The sequence below is a fragment of the Labeo rohita genome, chromosome 6 (genome assembly GCF_022985175.1).
Source record: "Labeo rohita strain BAU-BD-2019 chromosome 6, IGBB_LRoh.1.0, whole genome shotgun sequence".
In the NCBI taxonomy this organism is placed as follows: domain Eukaryota; kingdom Metazoa; phylum Chordata; class Actinopteri; order Cypriniformes; family Cyprinidae; genus Labeo; species Labeo rohita.
Window position 1 is genome coordinate 21,464,813 of NC_066874.1, and position 11,015 is coordinate 21,475,827.

The following is an 11,015-nucleotide window of genomic DNA, read 5'->3' on the forward strand; positions in this document are numbered from 1 at the left end:
GAAGATTAAGATTATTTTGATAACATTATTTACAGATTTGAGAAGATAAAAGGTGTCATGTATGGGTTTATCTGTATGAGACGAAGCAGACATAAACTACTGCATCATAATGAAAAGATCCGAGAAAAAATTGTAATAAATATTTTGCATCAGTTTGCCAAACATGTCCAGCCTTTCGTTTTCTGCTGAAACACTTGGGGAACATTTTTCATGTTTTAGGAGGACACGTAATGTTCAAAATGCATGCAAAGGATAAAAATAATAAGCATAAAACACTGAAGCATTGGATTCCTCTTGCTCTAACCCCATCAGTTCTTCACCACTCCCTTTTTCCAAGGTGATTGTAACCAGCAAACAAAACTTCAGTCAACAAATGCACTACATAAGAGTTAAGGCAGACGTTTAACAAAAAGTATATTCCTATTGTTTAAGAATTTGGGTCCAGTTTAAATAAGGAAAAACTTGCTAACTCCTACAGTGTATTTGCTAAAGAGATGGAAGGTTTGGGGGAGTTAATTTGTCGGAACTGTAAGATGGCATTCCATTCTAGTGCACTCTTGGATAAACACAAGGCCAAATTCTGCATTGGCACAGACCTGAAAGACCCAATGGCTCTATGGAGACTAAGGCGATTCACACAAACGGAAAAAGCAGCTGTGAAGACGGTGCATCCTACAAGGGCAAGGACTCCTGATTTAATTATTGTAAGTAGTTGAATGCTATTTACTGTAATGAATCCAAAAACCTGCATTTGAACAATGATTAACAAGATATATTGTGTATTATAAAAATATATAGGCTAATTTGAATAAACAGTTCTATTTATTTTATTTTCTATTTATTTTAGTCTCTTTATACTGTACATTACCATTAAAAAGTTTGGAGTAAGTAAGATATTTCTGGAAAGAAAAAAGGATTAATTAAATTAGCTGCTGAGGTATAGCACCGTTGCTCTTTGGCTGTCCCGAGAATATGACGTTATTATGGTTGCTTCAACCCGCGGCAACAGTGGAAAAGTAGCCCAAATCCGTGGGAAAACCACGGACTTGGCAACACTGTTACAGATATTTCACTCCTCTCTTTCCCGCGTCACTTCATGTCAATACTTAACTATCTTGTCATAATAAAGACAAAAATGTCAACAATATATCTTAAAAAAAAAAAAAAAAAGGAATATCAGCATATTAGAATGATTTCTGAATGTTCATGTGACAAAGACTGGAGTAATGACTGCTAGAAGTTCAGCTTTGACAGAAATAAATTAAAAATAGATTCAGTTATTTTAAATTTATGTACATTTATTTATTTATTTATTTATTTATTTATTTATTTATTTGATCGATTAAATATTCATGTCATTTAAGATGAAGGAGAAAAAAACATCTACCCGCTTTTGATTGGTAATCAAAGTAAATCTTAGCATAATTCTCATAATTCTTATAACAGGCAGAGGGTGTATAAGGCTGGGGAAGGCTTAGGCTACAGGGTGCAAAAATGCCCCTGCACAATTAAATAAAATCTATTAGGCCTGTTGCTAACAAAATGAAAATAAATGGAAAGTGCGTTTTTACAGTGTTGCGCGTTATAACCAATCACACACGATTCTGTTCAGCTTATGAATGCAGTGGCCAATCAGAGGCATTCAGATGAGTCATCACTGAAACTCAGGTTTGTTGAGTGCGCGCGCTCCCTGACTGAGTTCCGGACTCGCGAATTCCATCATTATAAATTCTATCATTTGTTGTTTATAAATCATTATAGACAACAAAGCGCAGATGTATGTACAATGTAAGTAGATTCATTTCACAATATAGACAGCTTCAGCAGTTATAATGATAGTTTTGTTTTGTTGAGAGTGCTTGAAGGAGAAATTCACTTCCAGAACAAACATTTGTACTCACCCCCTTGTCATCCAAGATGTTCATGTCTTTCTTTCTTCAGTCTAAAGAAATTATGTTTTTTAAGGATAACATTTCAGGATTTCTCTCCAAATAGTGGACTTATATGGTACCCGCGAGTTTGAACTTCCAAATTGTTGTTTAAATGCATTTTCAAAGGGCTCTAAACGATCCCAGCCGAGGAAGAAGGGTCTTATCTGGTTATTTTCTTTAAAAAAAAAAAAATGCTTGTCTTGTCTAACTCTGAATGTCTAGTCTAGAGCCCTTTGAAGCTGCATTTAAACTGCATTTTGGAAGTTCAAACTCATGGGCACCATAGAAGTCCACTATATGGAGAACATTCCTGAAATGTTTTCCTCAAAAAACATAATTTCTTTACGACTGAAGAAAGAAAGACATTAACATCTTGGATGACAAGGGGGTGAGTAAATTATCTGTGAATTTTTGTTCTGGAAGTGAACTTTAAACTCGCTTTCTGTATAATAATTTATTAGTTGTTTAAATAACCGTGGAAATGAAAACTTACAATGTTTTTATTAAATTGTGATCACGTTAAATACAAATTCAGTCCTATTCAGTCCCACATCTGGTACTTGCCTAAAAATACATTTGTAGTTAATAGATTAGACTGCTTTTAACCTTACCCTGGAGTTTGTTCACCTTCCGCCTATGACTCTAGTAATCCTTCTTGTTCCATTGGCCAGATAAAGGAACAGAGAAATCATCAAATGGATGAGAGAGAGAGTGCACAGGGCAATGTTTCTGAGAATACTGCTCTAAACAAACTCACTGAAGAGGTACGGGACCACGTACAAAGATAGTAAATCTGGTTCGAAGTGGTTTTTATGCTGCATCTCTTTGTCTTCTATTATAGTTTCAAAAACTCAGGATGTCTTTTGAACAAAACCTGCCCAGAAGACAGACAGAGGTCAGTTTGATATGCTTAGTTCTAAAAATCTGTTTATAATGTGAATATTGCGTTTGTATATGTGTTATTATGTGTGTTAGACATTGGGTAAGTGTTCTTTAGTTGTCTGAGGAGCAGGCCTCACTCCAGCAAAGAGCTGATGAGCAGAGGGCTCTTCATGAGCAGAAACTGGCTGAAATTAGGGCACACAACCATCACCTGGAGAAGCAGAGACAGGGTAAGCTTCTCCTACATCAATTATGTAATAAGAATGAGAAAAGAAAGCTAGTGTTTTATATATACACTACCAGTCAAAAGTTTTTGAACAGTAAGTTTTTTAATGTTTTTTGAATTATTGTTAGTATTTAAAAACTGTTTTCTATTTTAATATATTTAAAAATGCAATTTATTCCTGTGATTTCAAAGCTGAAATTTTAGCATCATTACTCCAGTCACATGATCCTTCAGAAATCATTCTGATTTATAATATTCTGATTTGCTGCTCAAAAAATATTTTTTTTATTATTATTATTATGTTGAAAACAGCTGAGCAGAATTTAAGGTTGCTTTGATGAACAGAAATGTCAGAAGAACAGCATTAATCTGAAATAGAAATCTTTTGTAACATTATAAATGTCTTTATCATCACTTTTGATTAATTTAAAGCATCCTTGCTAAATAAAAGTATTCATTTCTATAATTTCTTTCTCAATAAATCAATAAATAAATTATACTGACTACAAGCTTTTGAAAGGTATAGCGTATAATAAATGCTAATCTTTGGATCTTTCTATTCATCAGAGAATCCTGAAAAAAATGTACTCAACTGCAAGGATCATGTGACACTGAAGACTGAAGTAATGATGCTAAAAATGTAGCTTTAATCACAGGAATAAATTACATTTTAAAATATATTCATATAGAAAGCAGTTATTTTGAATAGTAAATAATATTATTGCTTTTGCTGTATTTTGGATCAAATAAATGCAGGTTTGGTGAGCAAAATTCTTTAAAAAACATAAAAAATCTTACTGTTCAAAAACTTTTGAGTGGTAGTGTGTATATATATATATATATATATATATAATTATAATGCTATTAAACACATCATCATTTGAGAAGCAAATGAATTCGAAACGAATTCACTTAGCAGCTGCAAGCTCATTTTGTGATTTCTGAAATACCTGAAGTGCTAAACATGTTGATGTGAATTTCTTCCAAAATATGTCTTTAATGATCTGTTTATTCCAGAAATAGAAGAGCAGCTTGCCGAGCTGGCAGGACGGGAGAGGACGGTTCATCTTGAGGAAGTGCTGCAAGAACTAAGGCATCAGGAACAGAGGAATGAGGAGGTGCTGCATCAGCTTAGTTCTCACATCAACTCAAAGAAGGGGTAAGAGAGAGTGGAGGAAAACAGGAAGTGTGCAGAGAAGCCATAAATCACTTTTATGCATGTTTATACTGTGCTGATGTTGTAGGCCCAATCCAAATGAAGTCCCCTCTAACCCACCAGAGGAAAAGAAGACACAACATGTTACTTTTGACTTGATCTCTTCTGTGGATGGACCTCTCTCTGCTCAGATAAGGTTGGTCTTTTTAAATGTACGTTTTATGCCAGAATAATAGAAAATGTGAGAAAAACAAAACAACACTATGTATTTATACAATACGTATGCCTTATGTCCTTATGTCTTTAGTTGGTCATGAGCTTATAAGTTGGTCCTGAGCTGGTTAAAAGCTGGTTATGAACTGGTCATGAGCAGGAGCTAGATGCTTAGGACTAGTTTAGGACCATAGTTTAGAAATTATCTCTTTTGACTACCTAAAACCCCCAAAACTTAGAAGTCACCAAGTATGCAACCATTTAGTGACAACTTAGCAACCATCCAGAACTCAGCATTGCAGTGCATTTGTTTTTGAAACAGAGCCTTGCGCCTGGCATACATGCAGTCTGGTGGTTCTGATCCAGAGGTTCTGGCCCACATGCATGACCTTCAGGCAGAGGCTCTTACACTGGAACAGGCAAAACATAAAGCTGAAGGCAAGACAAAAGAAAGAAGTGAGTAGTGACTGCAAATAGTATTTGGACACTTGAAATACCATTGGCCAGTTTTGGGGTCAGTAAGATTGATTGATTGATTGATTGATTTTAATTGTATTAGATTTTTTCAGAGAAATTATACCTTTTTAATAATACTTTTTTTTCAGCCAGTTTTTTTAAACTAATAAAAAGTGACAGTAAAAATTAAAATAGTTACAAACAGTGTTTCACATAAATGCTTTCTATTCATCAAAGAATCCTAAAAAAGGCACAACACAACACTGATAACAATTAAACATTGAAATATATCTTGAGCATGAAATCAGCATATTAAAATGATTTCTGAAATATTGGCTGCTGAAAATTCAGCTTTGTATCACATGAGTAAATTACATTTTGAAATATATTCAAATAAAAAACAGTTATATTAAAATGTAATAATATTTTTGATTTGACTATATTTTTAAAATAATATTACTCTTTTAACAGTATTTGATTAATGCATTCTGCATGCAGTGACCGGAAATGTATACTCTAAAATATGCTGAAATAAATACAACCCAGAGATGGGTGAAATATAGAAAAACCCAGCGACTAAAAAACTATCCACCCTTTTTCCTGAACGCGAAAGTCCCGCCCAACTGGAACAAAACTTTACAAAATACTGGTTCATAAACAATATTAACAAACTTAGCAACTGGGTTATTTTGACCCAGTGGTTGGGTTAAATGTTTAACCCAATCTTCTGGGTAGTTTTATTTAACTCATTAACTCATATTGTTTAAAAATTACTATATGGCTGGCTTAAAAGGATCCCAAAATAGGATGTAAATTAAAAATCAGACACATAATTACTAGAGGCATCAGCAATAATCAAAAGGTGAACATTTACTGATGAGCAATTTAAAAATGTTTATTATTTATAATTATTATTTATTCAACTTATTAATAAATGTTCATTAATTTGAACATATTAACAAATGTGACCTTGGACCATAAAACTAGTCTTATGTCGCATGGGAATATTTGTAGCAATAGCCAAAAATACATTGGATGGGTAAAATTTTTAGATTTTTATTTTATGCCAAAAATCATTAGGATAGTAAGTAAAGATCATGTTCCATGAAGATATTTTGTACATGTCCTACCGTAAATGTAACGTAATTTTTGATTAGTAATATGCATTGCTATGAACTTCATTTGGACAAGATTTACTCAATATTTTGATTTTTTTACACCCTCAGATTCCAGATTTTCAAATAGTTTTATCTCGGCCAAATATTGTCCTATCCTAACAAACCATACATCAGTGGAAAGCTTATTTATTCAGCTTTGATGTATAAATCTCAATTTTGAAAAATGTACACTTATGGCTGGTTTTGTGGTCCAGGGTCACAAATGTTAATTTTCAACCTATTTGGGTTCATTTCAAGCAAGAAATACAGTAATTTTTAAGCAATAGTTAAGTTAAATAAAACTACCCAGAAGGCTGGGTTAAACATATAACCCAACTGCTGGGTCAAAACAACCCAGTTGTTAAGTTTGTTAATATTGTTTTTAAACCAGCATTTTGTAAAGTTTTGTTCCAGTTGGGCAAAACTTTCACATTCAGGAAAAAGGTGGATAGTTTTAGCCATTTAGAGGTTATTTTCCAGTTAATGTTGTTACAGAAAGTGTAACACTTTTTGAAAGTGATATGTGAATTTATCTGTAAAAAAGACGGAACACCGTTGCCTGTGTGAATAGTGCATTTTTGTATTTTTGTATTTAAGTCATTCTGGTAATTTTACAGCAGTTAATGGTATTAGCCTACTGTGTGAGAGGCTATTGTCTGCTTTCAAAAACATTAAAATGCTTACCGCAACTTGAACAACATGTCGGTTTGTCAACACAAATTTTTAAAATTTTGAACAATGTATTATAATTTATAAACTAATACTATGACAATCATACATTTTAAAGTATTGGTTAAGTGTCTGAATAATTTCTGGAGTCTTTGTACACTATTCTGATAAGCTCCAGGGTTATTCTTTTCCGCCAGGGATGAAGTCTCCTCACAGAGTGCTGGACCCTGATATTCTTACTGTGGAGCAGGAGAACCAAAGGCTTGAGGAGGAGATCTTCAGAATCCAGCTGGCCAGGGAGAAGCACAAAGGAGAGCACGGTATTGTTGTTCCTCTCAGATCTGACATCTTGAATATAACATAATGAATAATAAAGTGATGTTCAACATATTAAATATGTGTTCTGTCTAATTTGGATACTTAAACTATTCGCTAAAAGTATATGGGCATAATATCTTATTTGAATAATATTTTAATATTTTTTATATATATATATATATTAGTTGAATATTTGAATTCATATTTTTTGGATCAGGGCTCATTGACATTCAAACGGACCACATCCATCAAATGGCTAGTCTCCAAGCTGAGATCGCCTTTTTAAGAAGAGAAATAGAGAAGGGCAGAGAGAGAAGACCACGCCATCCTCAAACTCCTCTGCAGGTTTTTCCTTCTCTGCCACTGGTGAGCTAAAGCTTCAGTCTTTTTTAATTAATGCTAACATAATATCTAAGTTAATTTGATATTTAATGGGATAATTTCTTCTCTTCCGTATTTACCAATATTGCAGGATCAGAGTTCAAAACAGCCTTCGTTGATGGGTTCCCATGTAATTGATCCAATGGAAACCCTTGGTCATGCTCCTTATGATCCTGTGTAAAACATTTTCACCTCATTCTCTCTATTCATTTCTTTTTCTCATTTAGTCCATTTAGATGCATGCACATGTCACGCTAAATACACGACAACGTGACTCAAATTCAGCTATTGTCTGCATGTGTGTGTTCAGGGCTGGCTTTGTGATCTTCTATGACCTGGTGATGGGCGTAGAAGCTACTTTGAGATCCGTGCGTTTATTGGCAGGGTTATATTTTAATGGACAGAAGTTGGGACAAACCAATCCAATGCCTCCTGTGCAGTGCCAGCCTGCAGGGCCATTGCTGTCCTCCAAGAGTCCTGGAAACTATGCCATTCTAGCTGTTAAGCAACCTGTGCCAAGGTAGTTTGGTCCAGATATAAATATGGACACATAGAGCTAGTATGTGTTCACACAATTGAGTTTGTGCTTCGTTTCAGAGTACAGCCATCTCCAGATCTCTCTTTGGTCATAGAGATCCAGACTTCTAAAAGTCTGAATTTGTTCAACCATGAAACTGAGGGCTTGGTGGCTTATGGCTGGGCTAAGCTTGATCTCTTTGACCAGCACAACCAGGTTCACAGTGGTCACTGGAGGCTTCCCTTCCACTCTCTCCCAGTTCAAGCATCTTTGAGTCCAGATCAACTGAATTCTGTGCCACAAGTATGTTCATCAGATACTAACAGCTAAAAATCTGTTTCAGAATCCCATTTCAACATAAGTCTCAACTAGGTTAAACCCTGGTTTCACAGACAAGGCTTAAGCCTAGTCCCAGACTAAAATGTAAGCCTGAGCTGTTTTAACTAAAAAAACTTGCACTGATTGATCTTAAAATACACTGACCAAAATTATAAACGCAACACTTTTGTTTTTGCCCCCATTTTTCATGAGCTGAACTCAAAGATCTAAGACTTTTTCTATGTACACAAAAGGCCTATTTCTCTCAAATATTGTTCACAAATCTGTCTAAATCTGTGTTAGTGAGCACTTTTCCTTTGCCGAGATAATCCATCCACCTCACAGGTGTGGAATATCAAGATGCTGATTAGACAGCATTTTTTGCAGATTATTGCACAGGTGTGCCTTAGGCTGATCACAATAAAAGGCCACTGTAAAATGTGCAGTTTAACTGTATTGGGGGGTCCAGGGGGGGTCCGAAAACCACTCAGTATCTGGTGTGACCATCATTTGCCTCTCGCAGTGCAACACATCTCCTTCACATAGAGTTGATCAGGTTGTTGATTGTGGCCTGCGGAATGTTGTTCCACTCCTCTTCAATGGCTGTGTGAAGTTGCTGGATATTGGCAGGAACTGGAACACGCTGTCGTATACGCCGACCCAGAGCATCCCAAACATGCTCAATGGGTGACATGTCCGGTGAGTGTGCTCGCCATGCAAGAACTGGGATGTTTTCAGCTTCCAGGAATTGTGTACAGATCCTTGCAACATGGGGCTGTGCATTATCATGCTGCAACATGAGGTGATGGTCGTGGATGAATGGCACAACAACGGGCCTCAGGATCTCGTCACGGTATCTCCGTGCATTCAAAATGCCATCAATAAAATGCACCTGTGTTCTTTGTCCACAATATATGCCTGCCCATACCATAACCCCACTGCCACCATGGGCCACTCGATCCACAACGTCGACATCAGCAAACCGCTTACCCACACGACACCATACACACTGTCTGCCATCTGCCCTGTACAGTGAAAACCGGGATTCATCCGTGAAGAGAACACCTCTCCAAAGTGTCAGATGCCATCGAATGTGAGCATTTGCCCACTCAGGTCACTTACGATGACGAACTGTAGTCAGGTCGAGACCCCGATGAGGACGACAAGCATGTAGATGAGCTTCCCTGAGACGGTTTCTGACAGTTTGTGCAGAAATTCTTTGGTTATGCAAACCGATTGTTGCAGCAGCTGTCTGCGTGGCTGGTCTCAGATGATCTTGGACGTGTGGAGGTCCTGGGCTGGTGTGGTTACACGTGGTCTGTGGTTGTGAGGCCAGTTGGATATACTGCCAAATTCTCTGAAACGCCTTTGGAGGCAGCTTATGGTAGAGAAATGAACATTTAATTCATGGGCAACAGCTCTGGTGGACATTCCTGCAGTCAGCATGCCAATTGCAAGCTCCCTCAAAACTTGCGACATCTGTGACATTGTGCTGTGTGATAAAACTGCACATTTTAGAGTGGCCTTTTGTTGTGGTCAGTCTAAGGCACACCTGTGCAATAATCATGCTGTTTAATCAGCATCTTGATATGCCACACCTATGAGGTGGATGGATTATCTCGGCAAAGGAGAAGTGCTCACTAACACAGATTTAGACAGATTTGTGAACAATATTTGAGAGAATTAGGCCTCTTGTGTACATAGAAAAAGTCTTAGATCTTTGAGTTCAGCTCATGAAAAATGGAGGCAAAAACAAGAGTGTTGCATTTATAATTTTGGTCAGTGTACATCAGTGCCTTCATTTTGTCTCAAGATGCACATCAGTAATGTTTTTTTTTCTAAGGCATGTTTATAAAAATTACTTAAATGTCCTAATTGAACTATGGCCTAATCCTGACATAGTCTAAGTCCTGTCTGTGAAACCAGGCCTAAATGTCCTACAGAAGTTCCAATTTAAGAATATCTGACTAAATACTGTTTTTTTTTTCCTTTCTAAGCTGGCTAATATGGAACTTTGTCTTCGGGTAGCAAATGCACATGATGGAGATCTGCAGACCCTTGCAAAGATTGACCCCAACAACACCAGCCAATATAAATACATATCCACGGTACGCAAAATATCAAGATATTTTCTAACTTAAGATGCTTTTTAATAGCAAAGTTTGTAAAGCTTTTGATAAGCCTAAAGCATGAAATGTCTCATTTAGGTGGTCTCAAACGCAATCTTGGCAAACCAAGAACCATGTAACACACTGCAACCCTCATCCAATCCATTGCCTTCATCACTGCCACCCACAGATCACGTGGAAGAGACCAATTAGAGGCAAACTGGGGTGCGTTTCCCAAATGTTACTAATAGAGTTAAATGGAACTAATAGGACCATAGTTAACCAACGATGCTGTTGAAAAACAGACCCCAGCATAGTTAAAATTAACTACCATACAAATAAAGCCAGTGTTGTAAACTAAAATAATTTGTCTTTCAAGTGACTACAAGCAGATTCTGTCTGACATGTGTTATGAACTGTATTTAAGATATTAATAATTTTCTTGTCTTTTACTTGCATACTTCAAAGACTTTGGCTTCCCAGTGACTTGGCAACAGTTTTATACAAAAGCTTATAACGGTCACACCAAACCAAAAGAGTGACATTGTACAGCTAATATTACAGCCATTATCACAAGTTTATTACAAAATTTCCACCCATTGAATTTCCATGATTCCACTTGCGCTTGGGCTATATTTGAAGTGGAGCATTCTTTGAAACAAAAATGTAAAGATATTAAAAGC

The 11,015-nt window shown here is 36.2% G+C and overlaps 1 protein-coding gene across 2 annotated transcripts; it reads left to right on the plus strand.

Moving 5' to 3' along the window:
• Positions 1 to 245: 245 nt before the first annotated feature.
• Positions 246 to 11,009, plus strand: ccdc17 (coiled-coil domain containing 17). Of its 2 annotated transcripts, none has more exons than XM_051111520.1 (14): positions 246 to 704; positions 2,603 to 2,695; positions 2,773 to 2,826; positions 2,929 to 3,043; positions 4,057 to 4,198; positions 4,284 to 4,391; positions 4,731 to 4,864; positions 6,888 to 7,010; positions 7,226 to 7,374; positions 7,481 to 7,566; positions 7,700 to 7,909; positions 7,987 to 8,209; positions 10,222 to 10,332; positions 10,432 to 11,009. In XM_051111520.1, exons 1-14 carry the CDS (start codon positions 495 to 497, stop codon positions 10,543 to 10,545), a joined length of 1,872 nt encoding a protein of 623 aa, XP_050967477.1. In that variant the 5' UTR covers positions 246 to 494; the 3' UTR covers positions 10,546 to 11,009. The 2 variants fall into 2 exon arrangements, with proteins under 2 accessions (XP_050967477.1, XP_050967478.1); XM_051111521.1 differs by lacking the exon at positions 246 to 704 and adding an exon at positions 1,658 to 1,788.
• The last annotated feature ends 6 nt before the right edge of the window (positions 11,010 to 11,015 follow it).